The 19,377-nt window shown below is 43.4% G+C and overlaps 1 protein-coding gene across 4 annotated transcripts in view; it reads right to left on the bottom strand.

Annotated features, from left to right (window-relative positions):
* Positions 1-3,010: 3,010 nt before the first annotated feature.
* The window catches only part of CENPE (centromere protein E), an 81,979-nt gene continuing 65,612 nt past the window's right edge, over positions 3,011-19,377 (bottom strand). For all 4 annotated transcript variants that reach the window (XM_053257478.1, XM_053257477.1, XM_053257476.1 and 1 more), the window contains 8 exons: positions 18,953-19,159; positions 17,798-18,019; positions 16,356-16,559; positions 15,657-15,769; positions 14,605-14,702; positions 13,278-13,440; positions 10,902-11,155; positions 3,011-3,196 (listed from right to left, as the gene is read on the bottom strand). In XM_053257478.1, coding sequence (XP_053113453.1) covers positions 3,093-3,196; positions 10,902-11,155; positions 13,278-13,440; positions 14,605-14,702; positions 15,657-15,769; positions 16,356-16,559; positions 17,798-18,019; positions 18,953-19,159 — 1,365 coding nt within the window. In that variant the 3' untranslated portion in view covers positions 3,011-3,092. The remainder of the gene's footprint in view (positions 3,197-10,901; positions 11,156-13,277; positions 13,441-14,604; positions 14,703-15,656; positions 15,770-16,355; positions 16,560-17,797; positions 18,020-18,952; positions 19,160-19,377) is intronic.

Consider the following 19,377-nt stretch of genomic DNA (forward strand, 5'->3'; position numbering starts at 1 on the left):
GTTATCCAAGATACACGTATCTGTTGCTAACAAGAATAGATTTACCAATATGCTAGGATTAAGATTGTCAAGAAGCCAAATTTTTATTCTTCTTAGGCAGTTGACAGAACTGGAAGACACAATCTAGAACAATGGTCTGGTCAAGCTATATTTGTTATGCACATTGAACATGAGCTGTCAAAGCACACATATGCACATCAAGACATTCTGTGCAGGTGGGGACACGCTTCATTTATAAGATAATGCAGTGCATGTACTGTGAATGCTGTGCACTGTGCAGTTAAATAGAAATCTGCTCCTTAATTAATGGCAGGCATTAATTAGAGGATGTATGTAGGTCAGTCTACCCATACCAAAGAAAGGAGAGACTTAACAGATTGTGCAAACAATAACATAACACAATATCCTTAATTTCACAAGCTAGCAAAATAATGCTCAGGATCATCCAATGCAAATTAGAGCCCTACATGGAAAGGGAAATGCCGGACGTTCAAGCTGGTTTCAGAAAAGACTGAGGAACAAGAGACGTTGCTGATGTATGCTGAATAATTGAGAAAGCCAAAGAATACCAAAAAGGGGTCAATATGTGCTTCATTGACTACAGAAAAGCCTTTGATTGTGTTGACCATATCAAGTTGGAAAATGGGTGTCCCAGAACATCTCGTCGTTTTCATGAGAAACCTATACACAGGACAGGAAGCCACAGTCCAGATGGAACATGGTGAAACAGGTTGGTTCCAGATAGCCAAAAGAGCAAGACAAGGCTGTATACTTTCTTATTGATTCAACTTATATGCTAAACATATACTGAGGGAAGCTTGATTGGAAGGAGATGAGTGTGATTTTAAAGTTGGAGAAAGATATATCAATAACCTGCACTACACTGATGACACCACTCTGATAGATGAGAATGTGGATGATCTGCAAGCTCTAGTAATGAAAGTCAAGGAGCACAGTGAAAAAATGGGACTACAACTAAATGTAAAGAAGACTAAACTAATGACAATGGGTACAGCAATCAGCCTCAGAATTGATAATGAAGACATTGAAGTGGAGGATAGCTTCTGCCTTTTAGGATCGACCATCAACAGTAAAGGATCCAACAGTCAAGAAATACGCCGCAGACTAGCACTTGGTAGGGTTGCAATGAAGGCCTTGGAAAGGATATTTAGATGCCATGATATGTCTATACCTATAAATATTAAAATTGCTCGGACAATGGTTTCTCCTATGACACTACGGATGCAAAAGCTGGACTTTGAAGAAGCAAAATAAAAAAGTATTGATTGATGCTTTTGAACTTTGGTGCTGGAGAAGACTTTTGAGGATACCATGGACAGCCAGGAAAAAACAGACAAATGGATCACAGAATAAATCAATTCAGAATTTTCACTCAAGGCACAACTGACCAGGCACAAACTATCATACTCCGGACACATTACACAAAGACCCAGCTCCCTTGAGAAGTCCATAATGCTGGGAGAAGTTGAAGGAAAGAGAAGAGGATGACCAGTAGCAAGGTGGACGGACTTGATCATGACAGCAATGAATGCACCACTGAGGGACCTTAAATCTATGTGGTTGCTAAGAGTCAACACCAACTTGATGGCACTTAATCAATCAATAAAATGTTGACAAAGAACAGCCCAGCTGAATCAGGCACAAGGCCTATCTGGTCCAGCACCCCATTTCACACAGTGGCCAACCGGATACCTCCTGCGAATCCCACAGACAAGTGGGAAGGGCATGCCCTCTCTCTTGCTGTTGCTCCCCTGCAACTGGTATTTAGCTGAATCATGCCTCTGAGGCTGGAGATGGCCTATATCCACCAACTAGTAGCCATTGATAGACCGATTTCCTGTGAATTTGTCTATGCCCTTTTAAAGCCATCCAAGTGAGTGGCCATCACCACATCCCATAGCAGAGAATTCCATAGATTAAGATTAACATTACCAGAAAAGTCTGTGAATGTTAAAACTGATATTTGAATACAAAAAGATGAGGTTAGGTTTCCACAAAGCAGCACCTGGGCTGCTCCAGGAGGCTTGAAGTTTAAATATTGTGTTAAATTTTAAATTGTGTTAAAAGTTTTAACATTTTAATTTTGTTTTAATTGGTGCTGTTTTATTGTAAACTACCCAGAGACTTAGATTTTGAGTATACTAAATAAAATATCTAGTATCTTGTTGCTTCTTTGACGTGGTCTCTGTTTTTTACACCAATGGGCTATGCGCCTGCACAGAGATCTCATTGGAACCTAATAAGCTCAATTCCTTGCTTTGGGCGGGAACCCCACCCCCAGCTGCTATATGCGGCTGCACCACTCCTCATCTCCTCAGTCTTTCTCAACCGTGCTTCAGTGCACACTGTGCACTTCCAGGACCTGGAAGGTCCTGCCGACTTCCCACTGCGACTCAGGTCTGGGACACTCAACTGTGGCTGACTTTCTGTGGGACACATAGATAGATTCTCTCCAGGATTATCTGTCTTCAGCTTGGCTTTTAATGTCCCTCAGTGGTGCATTCATTGCTGTCATAATCAAGTCCGTCCACCTTGCTGCTGGTCGTCCTCTTCTCTTTCCTTCAACTTTTCCCAGCACTATGGACTTCTCAAGGGAGCTGGGTCTTTGCATAATGTGTCCGGAGTATGATAGTTTGTGCCTGGTCTTTTGTGCCTCGAGTGAAAATTCTGAATTGATTTGTTCTGTGATCCATTTGTTTGTTTTTTCCTGGCTGTCCATGGTATCCTCAAAAGTCTTCTCCAGCACCAAAGTTCAAAAGCTTCAATACTTTTTCTATCTTGCTTCTTCAAAGTCCAGCTTTCACATCCATAGAATGTCATGGGAAAAACATTGTGCCCACTATATTCAGGAGACTTCTCTACACATTTATCATTTCTTTGTGAGGACAAAAGAAAGACAGAGGCAGCAAACTGAAAGGAGGAACACACACTAAAATAGAGTTTTCATTTTAAGGCACCACTTTAGAAAGATGACTTCAGGTGAACAATCTAGGCTTTGGGATATTTAGCCTTTATTTAGAAGTTTTACAAAAGATACAAAAAGAACACTTGAATAAAATAAAAGAGCAAGATTATTGTGGCTTGCACTGAGACACATCTTTATCTGCCGTCCCAGTGGTTTCAATCCAGTGCTTAAGACCTTGTTCTGAAGAGGTTGGTTGTGCAGTCCTTGTGTCTGTTGGAGATAAGAACAGTGGGCATGTATTAAAAGTACTGGCTTGAAAAATGCCTGTAACATTAGATACAATCAGAACATAAGGGTTTGTTCATAAAGGAGCATTGTGGGTTATCATTCCCATGTGCTCAGGGGTAAGTGCTTGCTTGCCAAATTTTATCTATCTATCTATCTATAACACATTTCTATACTGCCTGGAACCTGCATAGCTGGGCGGTTTACAATTAAAACTATTTAAACAATAAGTCAAACAATTAAAATCACTAACATTTAAATCAGTTAAAACACAACATTACAATTAAGACTATAATAAATCTAATTAAAAGCCTGGATGAATAAGTGTGTCTTTAATGCCTTTTAAAAAGTTGTCGGAGATGGGAAGGTTCTTATTTCAACAGGAAGCGTATTCCAAAGCCCAAGGGCAGCAATGGAGAAGGACCGTTCCCAAGTGGCCGCCAGACGGGTTGGCAGCAACTGCAGATGAACCTTTCCAGATGATCTTAACAGGCTATGAGGCTGATGGTGAAGAAGACGTTCTCTTAAATAGCCAGGACCTAAGGTGCTTAGGGCTAGGTAATAACCAGCATCTTGTATTTTGCCCGGAAACGTATCGGCAGCCAGTGTAGTTCTTTCAACACAGGAGTAATATGGTCTCTACAAGATGACTCAGAGACCAACCTGGCTGCTGCATTCTGGACCAACTGCAGTTTATGGACTACGTACAAAGGCAGCCCCACATAGACTGCATTACAGTAATCCAGCCCAGAGCTTACCAGCATATGTACCACCGTTTTGAGGTCGTTCATCACAAGAAAGGACATAGCTGGCATATCAGCCAAAGCTCATAAAAAGCACTTCTGGCCACTGCCTCAACCTGGGACACCAGGGAGAAGTTCAGAGCCAGAAACACCCCCAGACTGCATACCTGTTCCTTCTGGGGGACTGTGACCCTATCCAGAACCAGCAGATCAAAATCATCTCCCAAGTTCCTACCCCGCGCAATAAGTACCTCCGTCTTATCTGGATTCAGCCTCATTTTGTTATCCCTTATCCAGCCCATTACTGCCTTCAGGCAGGAAATTAGAGAGATTATGCATTCTCCTGATGTTGCTGACATGGAGAAATAGATTTGGGTGTCATCAGCATATTGATAACACCCTGCACCAAATCTCCTGATAATCTCTCCCGGCGGTTTCATGTAGGTGTTAAACATCGGAGACAATATGGAACCCTGAGGGACACCATAGGAAAGCTCAGATTTTGAAGAATGATCGTCTCCTAGAGACACCATCTGGAATCTGCCTGTGAAGTAGGAGCGGAACCACTGCAAAGCAGTGCCTTCCACTCAGACGTTCCAGAAGGATACTATGATCAATAGTATCAAAAGCCACCAAGAGATCCAAAAGGATCAACAGTGTCACATTCCTTCTGTCAATTCCCAATTGGAGATCATCCATCAGATCAACTAAGGCAGTCTCCACCCCATAGCCCGCCCAAAAGCCAGTTTGAAGCAGTCTAATGATTGCCTCCTTAAGACAAGGAGGCATCCTGCCCTCCTTCAAATACTGCCTGTGTCGACAATTAGGCGTCTAGTTTGTAGGGTCTGGTGAACTCAGAGGGGCATTTCCAAGTGGATGCTCTGTAGAATTCAGAGAGGAGCTTTGTTGGAAAGCATGGCAGATGATGTGGATCTAGTGGAATGAGCCATAATATGAGTAGGAGGTTGAAGATTGTGTATCTCATAAGCTATGCCTTAATTCATCTGCTGATGGTCAGAGCAGAAACATTTTGTCCCATAGAAGTAGGCAGAAAGGACACAAACACCAACTCTGACAGACGGTGAGGCACAGTACATTGAATATAAACCTTGAGGCATCTACAGATGTGTAATTTGTGCCATGCTTTTTCATCAGGTTTGACAGGACATGGGCAGAAGGAAAACATCCTGCGACTGATGGTGTAGTGATCAGCCTCCGCTTCCCCTAAAGGGTTAACAGGAACTGAGCCCCATCTTGTTTGACAGGCTGGTGAACTCCAGGGGCCGGCCAATCAGCACACCAGGTGGGTGGGACCTAGAGAGCAGTTGCAAGGAGAAAGAGTTTTTTGTAGAGAAGCTAGGCTGGAGGTGCTGAGGAGGACATGTTGCCATGGAGGTTGGCTGCAGGAGAATAACTCTGCAGATCCTTGAAAATTAGGGCAGGAAGCTTGAACTCTCATCAGGTGTTTGGTGAGTTCAGTGCAAGGAACCAGGGCTTACGGCTTCAGGAAGTTTAATCTAGGGGAAAGTCTGTTTAGTCAGGCTTTGCATTACAGATGTTATATTTCTTTCGTGTGTGTATTTTGCATATTCCTGATAGGAACATAGGAAGCTGCCATATACTGAGTCAGACCATTGGTCTATCGAGCTCAGTACTGTCTTCAGACTGGCAGTGACTTCTCCAAGGTTGCAGGCAGGAATCTCTCTCAGCCCTATCTTGAAGAAGCCAGAGAGGGAACTTGGAACTTTCTGCTCTTCCCAGAGCAACTCCATCCCCTAAGGGGAAAATTTTACAGTGCTCACACGTCTAGTCTCCCATTCATATGCAACCAGGGTGGAGCCTGCTTAGCTAAGGGGACAAGTCATGTTTGCTAGCACAAGACCAGCTCTCCTCTCTTTTACCTCCTGATATAGGTAAAGTGTGCCATCGAGTCGGTGTCAGCTCCTGGTGACCACAGAGCCTTGTGGTTGTCCTTGGCAGAATACAGGAGGGATTTACCATTGCCATCTCCCACACAGTATGAGATGCCTTTCAGCATCTTCCTATATCACTGCTGCCCAATATAGATGTTTCCCATAGTCTGGGAAACATACCAGTGGGGATTTGAACCAGCAACCTCTGGCTTGCTAGTCAAGTCACTTCCCCCCACGCCATTATTGTTTACCTGTAACGTAATTAAAATAAAGAACACAAGCCTACACTCACCCTATCTAGGGCATTGCAAAAGACTCTATAAGCATTTAAGTGTGCCTAAGACAACCTATTTTTGTAACCTACTAAGTATTCTTAACTGCATCTAAATGCAAGAAAACCTCAGATGGAAGCAATCTTTTTTACAAGCTTCTCCAAGTTGGTTTTTAACTCAGGGAAAAAACGGGGGCGGGAACACAGGAGGATGTCTCTGGTGCAAACACATCCAGCAGCTATCAGTTTTCTCACCATGTAGGCTTGCACGTGGAAGATTTTTGTACTTCTCCAATAGCAAAAAAAATAAATTAAAAAACAAAATAAATCCCAGAGTTTCCCCTGGGATTCCACCCCAAGCCCAGTGAGTTTCACATTCCATTGATAAGGGGTGGTGGTGGTGACAGCATTTTGAACCTACCGATAATACAGAATAGTTTTAGAAGCCTAGCCAGGCAGCTCAGCAGAGATGATTCAGCATTTCTTTCCCTCACGTGTGCTTGCTCTGAGACAAAGGCTTTAATTTGCTACAGATGCAAACCTTAGCCAAAATGAGGGGTCAGGAATGAGGCGGACTGAGTCCCATGAGAAAATACAGAGTTTTTTTATTCTCCAACAGGGCTTTAAGTTCAGAAATGTGTCTCATAGAGGTTATGGCTTTGAGAAAAGCAGTTTCGAAGGAAAGTAGCTGAAGTGAAATGGAGTGGATAGGCTCAAATGGAGCAACGTGAAGGAACATAAGATAGTGTGAAGATTCCAAGTGGGAAAGCAGTGCATTGTAGTTGGTGATAGTAGAGTGGCTCCCCTGAAGTGTTTAAGATGTGAATGGTGGGTAAGGAGTTTTTTTAATACCCGAGATGAGACCCCATAGAGATGCCACTTGATGTTCAAGAGTGTTGGCCTTCAGTTCTTTGTCAAAGCCGTCTTATTTATTAATTTATTGTTTATTTATTTATTCATTCGATTTTTATACTGCCCTTCCAAAATGCCTCAGGGCGGTTTGCAATTAAAACAAAACCATTAAAGTCAGTCTTGAAGGAATAACAAGTCTTCTAATGTTGGCTGAGCCCTCAGGGATGTCATGGTGATGGCACCAGTGAGACAACCCTCTACTGGACAGGGCCGTTATGGGCCGGCTGGAGAAATCTGAGTGGGATTGAGTATTGGGCTTGTTTGTGGCACCAGGAGAGCAACTGTGGGTGCTGGTCACTACCCCTGGGTCTAAATGTAGTTCTAAAATGGATGAAAGGACTGAAAAGATTTCCTATTTTGTCTGTGCTCATCTCTACAAGGAGCTGAGGATAAGGCCTTCCGCATGTCTTTAGTTCCAACCAGTATTGCCTGAAGTCAGTCATCATCAAGAGGTTTGGCCGCATCATCTGGCACTGCAGCTAAGTTGGAACAGGATGCCGTGTCCACTTGCTAGCATTTAAGCCATAAACTATGCTGGGCTACAACTGCAGAATGAGCTGAAAAATCTAAGAGTCAAGTGAGGGATTAGCCATGAAGAGAGCTGGTCTTGTGGTAGCAAGCATGACTTGTCCCCTTAAGCTAAGCAGGATCAGCCCTGGTTGCATACAAAGGGAGACTAGAAGTGTGCGCGCTGTAAGATATTCCCCTTAGGGGATAGAGCCGCTCTGGGACCTTTCCTGGCATCTCCAAGATAGGGCTGAGAGAGGTTCCTGCCTGCAGCCTTGGAGAAGCTGCTGCCAGTCTGTGTAGGCAATACTAAGCAAGATGGACCTATGGTCTGACTCAGTATATGGCAGCTTCCTATGTTCTGATGAATAGGGTTGTTCTTTGCTATTTTTGGCAGCAGAATGAGACTTGGAGGACTTGTTTGCAGGTTTATGCTTATTCTTCTGCTTTTTAGGTGGAGGACTTGGTGATGCAGAGGAAGAAAAAGCAGCAGCAGCAGATTTCCTTTTGTTTTTGTGCTTCTCTCTTCTGGATTTTTTGTTCTGGCTAAGGGATTGGGACAGCACAGATTGAAACTAGTCCCACCAAGCAGGAAGAAACTTGTCCATCAAGGAAGAGGATGGGAGGGAGGAAGAAGAGAAGGTGGTGGGGGCTCCTGTGAAGGGGGAGTGTGGGGGATGTGGAGGCCTCACCAGACTGGTGTCAGGACCAGAGTTGGTAATAATGATAGTGGTGTTGTGGCCAGGGCCCTCTGGCGGCAGCTGCCTGGGACTACTCTTTGAGATATCCTGGTGTGCGCTCGTCCTGATGGTCCTGTTACTCCAGGTGGCGCAGCCAATATCTGTGGGGGTGGCTGGACCTGCTGAGCCCTGTGAACTGCCTGGGAAGAAAACATGGCATTTGGAACTCTGAGATGGTAGGTTGGGCCAGAAATGCCTAGTAAGATGCCACAAGGCTGTTTTTTGGACCGTGGTTACAGGTCGGCATCTGGGGCCTGTTGAAGTGTGGTCTCCTCACTCTGTGCTGGGTGGCAGACCTGAGGGGCCCTCTGTCGGGAGTTCCTGATGTAGGTTTTGGTGGCCTGGGAGAGAGGCAGAGATGAAGGCCCAGTGAAGCTTGGTGTGCTGTTCAGCATTTCCCCAGGCGGCTTGCGAGGCATGTTGCAAAATGCTGTTTTTCTTTTAGGAACAAGGACATGCCTGGTCCGCTTCCCAGAGGATTGCATTCCGCAAAGAGAAATGGCGGGATAGAGATTGCAAAGAAGGGAAGGGATAGAGGGCAAAGGCTTTTTTTTTTTTTAGAAACCAACGACATAAGAAAAACAAATGTAAATACACAGAGAAAGAAAGGTCGGAGAAAAAAAGGGCAAGCAATAACTATAGAGAAAAGGCCCGAATTGTAAAGGAAGGGTTGTCTCTGGAGCTAGAAGCTGGACTAGAAAGAACTCGGTAGGATCATCCTTCCCAGCCTCTTACAGCTAATTTACATAAACCCTGCCTCTGGAGCACACGGGAAGGATAACTCACAGGAGATATCCTCATCCAAAAACAGAGAAAGTATGGCACTTGAGGACAGAGGTGCACAGTCTACTTGCATGGGCAAATGGGGGCAGTTGCCCCTGAATCGAGCTGATCCCATTGAATTCAATGGTGCTTGCTTCCAGGTAAGCGAGTGAGTAGAAGACAGTGAGTTCAGCTGTATCACTGCAATTTGTTGCCGCAGCTGTCAGTGTACTGGGTGTCTGATGTTTTGCAATTAAACCATGACTTGCATACAGCTGCAAGCAAGCTTCATTTGTACACAAGATAAAGACTTGTACCAAAGGGAGAGATTGTTAAGGGATCTACACAGCCAAAGCTCTTAGACAATGAAAGATGGAATGTACTGAAATTATGTTACAGGAAGTGTCTAAGTGACAGGCAGGAAGTGTTTCACAGTGTTGGTTTCCTGGATTTGAGTTTTTTTGGTTGTGACAACCCTACTATATCCTAACTTCCAAATATAAAATTTAAAGCTTCTATATGCCTTGAGATTAAAAGGGGACAAATACAATTTGTAACCAGCTCTGTGCCATGGTTCCACATCAAATCAAGATGGCTGCAAAGAGTTAAATACAATGCAGAGGGGAAGCTGTGTGATCCCATGGGGATGACAGAATTTACTCCCTCAGTTTATTGCCAAGGATGGCATTTCCTGCAAGGTGTTAAGAAAAAGCCAACCTATCCCAACAAGAAAAATCAAATCCGATTCAGACAGTGCAAAGAGCCTTGATCTACCAATATCCATGAATGGACCATTTACTCTGAAGCATATTGTAGAATTCTAAGAACACAGTCCTAGACATGCACATCAGCCACAGGTGCTATTAGTACTTCTAGGGAAGCACGCATGTCAGGTCTCCTTGGAGTTCTAGAACCTGGTATTCAAAAGGCTGTTCTTGCACTGTTATTCTTCCTTCTTGTTCAATTAGAATTGGACATCCTCCTGAAGAAGGTATGAGAGATTTTCGAGCCAAAAGACCTACTGAGCAATAAGCAGGGAAGTTTCGCTGGTGCTGCCACCTTGTTGCTCTGAAGCATTCAAAGTTAGTCTTTAGATCTAGATTCGGGAAGTCTAATAGCACCTTAGGAACTGAAACATTCAAGTAACCTATAGCAGAGGGCGTTTTTTTTTGGAGGCGGGGGAGGGAACGACAGCTCAGAAGATTTCACACAGTCAACTTTATAGCCAGGCCTGCTGCTCCTCGCACCAGTACCGGAGGCAGCATGGCAAGCTGCTCTGCCTCCGTCTCTTCTTGGCGCACACCTATCCCCCAACCGACTCAATCTCTCCTCCAACTTTGCTTTATCTGGTGGCAGTGGCAGCTGATGCGACTCCTTGTCTTGCTCCACTTTTCAAGAGGCTGAGGACAAGGAATAGAGCAGCAGGAAGTGATGCAAAGACACTGTCTGCCACTCTCTGCCTTCAGAAAGAGGTAGAGTGGGATGGACAGGAGGGGGGGGTGTAGGCTGGCATATGCCAAACCCACTAGATGACTTGGGGGTGGTGGGCAAACCACCACCTGACCTAATTTCTTTAGCAGGCCAATCATGTATGTGGTACTTTATGCGACTCTTGTGTGTTTTATAGTTAGAAGGCAGTAATCTAATTTATTACTCTAAACCAGGGATTCTCAACGTTGGATCCCCAGAAGTTATTGGACTTCAACTCCCATAAACCCTAGCCCAAGCGGCCTTTGGTTGGGGATTATGGGAGTTGAAGTCCAATAACTTCTGGGGAACCAACGTTGGGTTCTAAGCCCTTCTTTAAGAAGTGGGCCCTAAAACCATACCTCCATTACCTACCTGGAAAGGTTCCTAAATGTGAGTTATCAAAGAAATTTGTTGGATAATTCAGTGCCAAAGGAGGAGGAGTTTCCAATGGTAAGGCTGGTTGTAAATAGCATCCTTTTGAGGGGGAGGATGGTGCCACTGCGAGGGTGGGAGGTGCAGTCTTTCTTGGAGATTTTAGTCTTTGGTCATCAGTAGAGGATTGCTCTCTCCTCTTCAAAGCTCGTTCCTTCCACTTCTTAACTTCCTCTTTCAAGATGTGCTCATTTCTTAAGAAAATGAATGAGACATGTTAAAAATGTACGATTGAACACAGAATGCTTAGAGATCACACCCTAGAACAGGCATCCTCAAACTGCGGCCCTCCAGATGTTGCTGAACTACAACTCCCAGCATGCCTAGACGCAATTTTTTGTGGCTGGGTATGCTGGAAGTTGTAGTTCAGCAACATCTGGAGGGCCGCAGTTTGGGGATGCCTGCCCTAGAAGTTCGTGTCTTGCAAACAAGGTATGACTTCTTGTTTAGCTAGGGAAAGATATTTGGTTGCTATTCCAAGTATTTTCATGTTTGCACAGAAATTTTTGCTCATAGCTCTGTGAAGGAATTTGTGCTGCTATGGCCAAGATGAGTTGTATCTGCTTTAAGGCATGTGTTCTTGGCCTATGATTTGTACTACTACTTCCTACTGTGGAAAAATGTGTGACTAGGTAGTAGGGAGGACTGGTCTTAGGAGTAGTAGGCATGTGCCCAAAATGTTTCGGAGGCCATTGTAAAGGCCTCTGAAACGTTTTGGCGCTGTGGGAGGGTTTCTGGTGCCGGTAGTACTTTAAGGGCAGGGGAGGGTGTACTCACCCCTCCCGCCGCATTTCCCCCACTGGCGCTCTTATTTTTCAGCCCCTCGGGGTGGCAGCGTTACTCCCTGCCGCCCCGTTTCCCCGTCGGCCGGAAGTGGCCAGAAGTAGTGAGCGCGCGTGCACACATCAGGTGCATGCGCGCTCGCCAATTCTGGCCACTTCCGGCCAATAGGGGAAACGGGGCGGCAGGGAGGAATGCTGCCGCCCCGAGGGGCTGAAAAATAAGAGCGCCAGATGGGGGAAATGTGGCGGGAGGGGTGAGTACACCCTCCCCCACCCTTAAAGTACTACCCCCGCCAGCGCCGAAGATATTCGTGCACATCCCAATGAGATAGGCCTGACCTTTTGAGCCTTGCATGTACTGTTTCATTCTCTAATCAGAGGTAAATCCATTTTTGATCAATACATTCCTTGTTCGGTATTTCAGCACCATCACTAGCTTTAAGGGGGGGGGGGAAATGTTGGGGAGGTTGTACCTCCATGATGGAGGACATGCCTTTCATGCAAAAGGTCCCAAGTTCAATTCCTGATATTTCCAGGTAGAGCCAAGAAAGACCCTTGTCTGAGACCCTGGGATCCCACTACTAGCCAGTGGACAACATTGACCAATATGGACCAATGGTCTTATGTAGTGCTAGTAAAATGGCTTGCAGTTTGCAAGAATGCATCCTGTATCAAAGTTGGGACTTGTGTAGAAGTATCCAAGAAAACTGCCAGAATTTGTTTGAACCACAACCCCAGCCCCAACACTTATGCCATCTCTCATGCTTACACTGACCCTAACCCATACTTTCTCAAAGTGATTGTTTTCCTGCATTTGGGGGGAGCTTAATTAGCCCAGGGTTTTCTTTTTTGTTTGTGTGCTGGGAGAGGCTTGGAACCCAACTGTGAAAACTGTATAGGAACATAGGAAGCTACCATATACCGAGTCAGATCTAGCTCAGTATTGTCTTCACAGGCTGGCATTTTCTATCTTTTATGGTTTGGTCTGGGAGTTTCATGTCAGCGAGAAAGCGAGATAAGGTAGCTTCATATGCCCCAGCATGCCTCCATTCAAGCTGCCCAGGGCTTTTGTCTACTGGAAGTGGGATGTCATGAAATGACTTTATAAACACACAAATGAAATGAGACTGCGGAGGTAAAAACTGACTTTTCCCCAGGTTAATGGAAAAAGCTATCTTTTAAAAAGGAGACTGAAGTGACTTCTTGTGAAGAGAATAAGTGCCAGGTCATAGGATGTTTCAATAAGCCCGGTTATGCAACTTGTGACCAAGTTAAGTGCAGCCTATGTGGCCTGTTGATTGGCTGACTAGCCATCTGCTTTGTAGTCCTAGACAGGCAAGCAGCCACAAAGGGTGGCTCATTGAGTCCCTTGTTGGTGGTTCACAAGTTGCATGACCTGACCATGAATGAAAAGTTAATTTTCTTGAAAATCCAAGATCAGAAGACTCATTTGTAAAAACATCAAGGCTCAAAGAGTAGACATGGGATGAAGGTAACTGGAAACAAAAAATTCAAACCTGTTCTTAAGACTTACTTCAACACAAGTTCATATTGTTTCTTTAGCTGACAGAGTTCCTTTTCCAATTTTGCTTGCTCAGATTTTAGCATAAGTATTTGAGTATTCTGGACAATTCCACTTCCACCACCACAAGTAATTGGTAGGGATGGCCGAGAAATATCTTTGTCTGTTGTTATTACTGAAAACAGTGCAGAGGAGTGTATTAGAAGCTCAAAAATAAAAAAAGGCACTCTGGATAAACACAGAGAATAGTGGGTAGTGAGGGTATCATGTACCAGCACTGCTTTGCCTGCAAGTATTACTCCCCCAACCTGAAGAACTGTAGTGGAAAAGAATCTCATCAAAAAACATTTCAAAGCATGTAGATCTGTCCCAGCTGCAGATTTTAGCACAGTTTCAAGCATCAGACATTAAAGTGTTATCTTCTCTGCTTCAGGATTTGGCCTGAGGTGTGCTTGTTCTTTGCCATGCTGCTAAGACCAAGATGCCCAGGACTACCATGGACATTGGTAACGGCAGAAGCAACTCCATCCCAAATCTGCCTGCAGTGATTTTAACTGCTATGAAGCCAACCTTTTGTGGGAAGAACTATGCAACAGGAGCAGACCTGACATAGACGTCATATTTTGCTTCCAGATTTGGTTGGGAGTTAGGGTGGATGCTTCTAGGAAGGACCTGTTCTTCTCTCCTCCACTACTGGGACAGCCAGAACCGTCATTCACATTGGCAAGGGTGGAAGGCAACACCAAGCATAACCCTCCACCAAGTAAAATGGGAGTCTATTGGTTTGTTCTAGGTGGAGGATCTACATATGGGAGCCTGCCTTGCTGAAACTAGGTTTTATTTGAATGTTTGTAAGCTGCCGTGAAGGCTAGAAAAGGGTTGGATGTTTATTTATTTAACATATTTTTATACTGCCCCAAATACAAGTTCTCTGGGCAGTTTACAAAACAAACCTTCCAAACAACAACAAAACAAACCTGCCAAACAAAAAACAAAAACTGCAAATTAAGATCTAATGCACACAAATGTTGATTATGCAGTCCAACCACAGGCATTACATACCATAGTCTCAAGTGGAACATTATTGAAATGAGTTTATGATGCTCATCAGCATGTTGGGTGCAGATAAAGGGATTTGTGAATGCTAGCCTTAACGCAAAGATGCAAAGTTCATTTCTTATGTAGGATGCTTTGATATTTGTAGCACATAACAGTCTCCGTTTCCCACTGCATGGGTCTATAACTGGCTGCTTGATTGCTACATTTTGTTCTTTGTTGCAATTACACCTTCAGAACATTTGAAACAGAACCAGTCTTGGACATTTTTTTTTGTTCTTACCAGTTACATCTTGTTCTTGCTGCATTCTACGGAGTTCTTCTCTTAGTTTTCTTAATTGTTCCTCTCTGTGTTCTGCAACAGCATTTGCATTTGCCATTCTAATAAAGAGACCACAGTTTTAGACTGTCTTGTCAAGGTTGCTGTCCTACATTTTGCTTATAGATAATCTAAAAATGTACTCAAAAGCAACTTACACAAATATATTAATACATTCCCCCTTTCGGAAACTATTCAATACATGGTATGTTCCAACACAGAGCAGACACCCTGAGAAGTATTTATTGTGACAGATTCCAGTGGGGGGTAGCCATGTTAGTTTATTGTGGCAAAAACCAACAGAAGAATCCTGAGTGACATCTTCAAGGCTATTGTGGCACAAAGTTTCATGGCCCTATAGGTCATACATCTGACGAAGTGGGCTCTGGCCTATGAAAGCTTTCAACACAACAAATTTTAAAGCAGCAGAGGACTGTGGCCTGCAGTACCGTATTTATTGTCAAACCACAGTCCAAATATCATCCATAATGAAAAATCTCTGCAAAAATAAGGTAGTCTTTACTTGCCAGCAGAAGCCAGAGGCAGCCTGAGACATCTCCAGGCATATGACTCCACAACAGATGAGGCATTGCCACACGTCTTAAGTTTTATTTTGTCCCAAGCCCTTCTAACGCATATTCCATACCAACCAATTTCTGATGCCTCTAGTATGTAGACTAAAGAGTACTCTATATTTAATAGAAACTCTCTCAAAATGGAGGCATTTGGCACTTTTAGAAGACTTCAAGGACCCAGGGAGTAAGGTATAGCTCCCCCCACCTCCGGCCATGTTTTGAGATGCAAACGTATACAGCACAAGCAAAACAAAGGGAGGTTAGGAGTGTTGCCATTCTCTGCTGCAAGATGCTCCATGGGTTGTTGCCAGAAGGAAGCATTTGAGAACCTCCAATATTCCAAGACAGCATTTTATTGAACCTGCTCTTGGAATTGTAAACCAGGAAATACATTGAAAATAAAGACTATATACAACTGCCACTAAGCAAAATGAGACTTACTCCTGATCGAAATATTTGGACTGTTTCATTCTTGCCATATCAGCTTTCGCAAGCTGAGTTTTGAGGTCCTCAATTTCTTCCTTAAATAATTCAGCTCCTTTTTCTAGATGTGCCTAGATTGAGGAGGGAGAAAGGAATATGTGCAATGAGAAAGGAAAAGTGTGCTATTTATTCTTGCGTACAGATTTAAAGGATTACAGGCAATACTTAGAAATATTTCTCTTTTTCAAGTACTGTTGAGAATATGCAAGGAGGACTGAACTGTAGCACAATGCTCCTCTTAGCAGGAAATGTTGGTCACTTACTACTACTGCACTTTGGTCTGGATGTCTTTTGGGGGGGGCAATACATCACTCTGTAAAGCTGAGCAATAGCTCTGGATAAGACGTCTTGTCTGCGACATTAAGCGGCCTTCTGAATCAAGCCATCGGTCAATCCAATCTTGAATTTGTAATCTTGTATATGCTACCTGGCAGGAGCTCTCCAGGACTTTAGAGAGGAGTGTTTCCAAGCCGTACATGGAGATACCAGGGACTGAACCTGCAGACTTCTGAGTGCAAAGCATACAGCCTGCTACTGAGCTACAACCCCCCATTGCAACATATTGATTTGCAAACTGTAGGTTCAAGAGAGTTGTCACTCATGTGAAATGGGAAACACAAAATTGGAGAACAGCTTTGCTAATAGGTTCGCACATACCTTAAGAGTTTGTTTCTCCACTAGTGCACTTCTTAGACAGTTTTCTTTCTCCTCTAATGTAGTTTTCAGTTGGACAATCTCACTCTTGGAAGCTCTCACTTTAAGTTCATTTTCTAACATGGCTATTCTTTTCTCCTTTTCCTGGAGATTCCTTAGGGCTTCATTTGCTACATTTTCCAGCTCTTGAATTTTCAGCTTCAGAGCCTTTGAACAAGCAAACACACCAGTTATTTGAATATTTGACAAGCAGCTCTAAACTGTGGACAACCCAATACCATCAACGTTCGGCAATCGGAAACACCAGTCCAATGTAACAAAGTGTTAGTGACAGCTGGTTTTGAGTATCTGGTATAGAATCTCAAGGACAATCATGGCAACTCAAGTACTGTCAGAATTCTGGACGCTTTAGAGAAGTGTGACCCAAATGCTTGGTGCAGGTGCTCAGAAAGCTATACCAGTGCCGCGCCCTCCCCCCGTTGTCCACTGGAGTGGGAAAGAATGGTAAAATATCGAGCAAGAGAATGGATTAAAAACAACCCATTTAGATCAGCATGCCTCATCAGATGCCAGTTTACATGTTGTGTGTAAAAAGCACTCTCTTCTCATATGGGTCTACCTAGCAGGGAGCTGCCATCAGTCCAGACTTTCCTTCAGCATTTGCCTGTTGCACTTCTTTTAAATACTCACTTTGGAACACAAAATGTTACAGTTATAGCCCAAAAGTCTATAACCCGAGTAAGTGAATTGGCCCTGATCGAACAAGTTCTAGGACTCCAGTTAGGAGAAACCAGTATGTATTTAGCAATATATAAAGTACCAGTGGACCCAGTTATTTCCCCTGGATGGATCTTGGCTGACACCTGTTGCTTGCTCGGGGGGGGGGGGGCGGGCGGTGCGGGGGAATCTACCTACAGCTCAGGAAAGCAGCCTCATGATTTTCTGACGAATTCTGTCTTTATTCCCTAATGTGCCTTGTCTTAAAATAAGCTTAAGGGCAAGATCCATTTTTAAGGGTTTTTTTGTATTGTACCTGCTATTGTTTATATTTGTGTGCCCTTTGTCCTCTCTTCCTAAGAGAAAATGCAAGAATGACACTGCATTCACATTTCTGCACCCACATAAGCAGTAGTGAATGAGGTGGAGTGGGGCAGGGAAACTAAACTAGTTATCACACACGTTTAACATTACACTACCAGGTAGGCAAAAGCAGAACTGCTGGTCTTCACACATCAACATCTAAGAATTGGCAGAGGCCAAATGTCCAATAGGTTTTGCTGTTATTTCACATAAAAGTAATCCCGGAAAGATCCACTAGGCAAAGCCTCACAAAACATGGATCAATAGAATAGATGTGCTTACATTGTTTAACATTCATGTTCTTGACTTGATTGAAAGAGAGCACACATGTTCAGAATAAAAGAGGCCTTTCAACAAATGCATACCTTAATACCTTGTTGAGAGGCTTTCAGTTCGTTTCCAAGTTTATAGTTTTCTTCTTCTAGTGCAAGGTTAGCAATGCCACAAGGTGTTTGTTGTTCCTTAAGTGAATTCAGTTTCTGAAGAAGTTCTCTAGTTCTTTCCTTACATGTTTTCAGTGCAGCTTCAGTCTCTCTGCAGTAGTCAGCATTTTTGCTTTCTAGCTCTGATTTAGCTTGAATGAAAACCTAGAATGCAACATCAATCATGCAGTTGAGGCACACATGTGCACATGCACATGGAAAGCTAGATATACTTCAGATCTATCCAGTTCTTTTACCTGCTGTCAAAAGAGAGATGTAGAATATTCCACATCTTTTTCTGACCATAGTCCTTTCTCCTCTTCCCAAGTTGGGGGACTGCAAAGTCTATTTTTACTAATTTTAATGTTATATATTGTTTTATCGTGTTTATTATTTGTGAGCCACCTTGAGCAGTATTGCACTGGAGGAGCAGAATATAGAATAAATAGTTTCCTACTCTATGAATGTCTCATTCTGTAGTCTGTAAATACTACTTTTTCATCTCATGCCTTAGATCTACCATTCCATTCCCTTTCACCAGTCCTGGCCTGGCCTTTTAAAAATGCCCCCAGAAAGTAGGTGTAAAATGTACAGAGAGAGTGTGTGTGTGTACACAAATGCACGCACTGTGGGTTGACAACTTATCAGTCCCATTCATCATATCCTCCCCCACAGCAGCCATATGGAGATATTATATATATATATATATATATATATATATATATATATATATATATATATATATAAAAAAAATAAGAGAGAGAGAGAGAGAGAGGGCGCGTGCGCAAGCCTGATAACACGCACACATCCCTTCGTCTCAAACATTACTTCCTGGATCTAAGTTACACTTCCAGACTACAATAGGACTGAAGCTCCCAAGAATCTTTTCCACTCAGCACTCACTATCCATCATCACTGCCTTAGGCTTTGCTGTTTTTTTTTGTAAGCTGCCATAGACAAAAGACATTCTAAAAAACACAAATTCAAACAATATTCTGAATACGAACATTATTCCAATTGCACATATGCAAGTGGGTTTAAACAGACACACATACACCACAATATTTTTACAGCTATATATCAAAGTGTCCCTTGTACCTGAGATTTAGGTTTCAAAAGCCGGCCCACGGACAAAAGTCTTTCATTGTCTTGCTTTATTCCTGCCTCAAAGGCTTGTAAATCAAAACGAACTGAACACTGGTCGAAATACTGCTTTGCTTCTTTACCATCACTTTCCATTTGTTGCAACGTCATCTCAATACCAAGTAATTCTTCCTCAGCTTCTGAGGCATCTTTCAGAACTTGCTGCATCAAAAGATACAAACATATGATTAGTGTATTGAGCTAGTTTAGACACCAATGCTGTGCCTTGGGTAGACTTTGCATTCTGTGTAGCATCGAATCAGGCAAGTAACTTGAATATCAGCTTTGGGGCGGGGGAGAAGTTAGGAAGCAACAGAAATAAGTTTCTCAGTCTTCATTTTCAGGAAAATGAGAGTTCTGACAGAAAATGCTTTCAAGTA

The sequence above is a fragment of the Hemicordylus capensis genome, chromosome 5 (genome assembly GCF_027244095.1).
Source record: "Hemicordylus capensis ecotype Gifberg chromosome 5, rHemCap1.1.pri, whole genome shotgun sequence".
Taxonomy (NCBI): Eukaryota; Metazoa; Chordata; class Lepidosauria; order Squamata; family Cordylidae; genus Hemicordylus; species Hemicordylus capensis.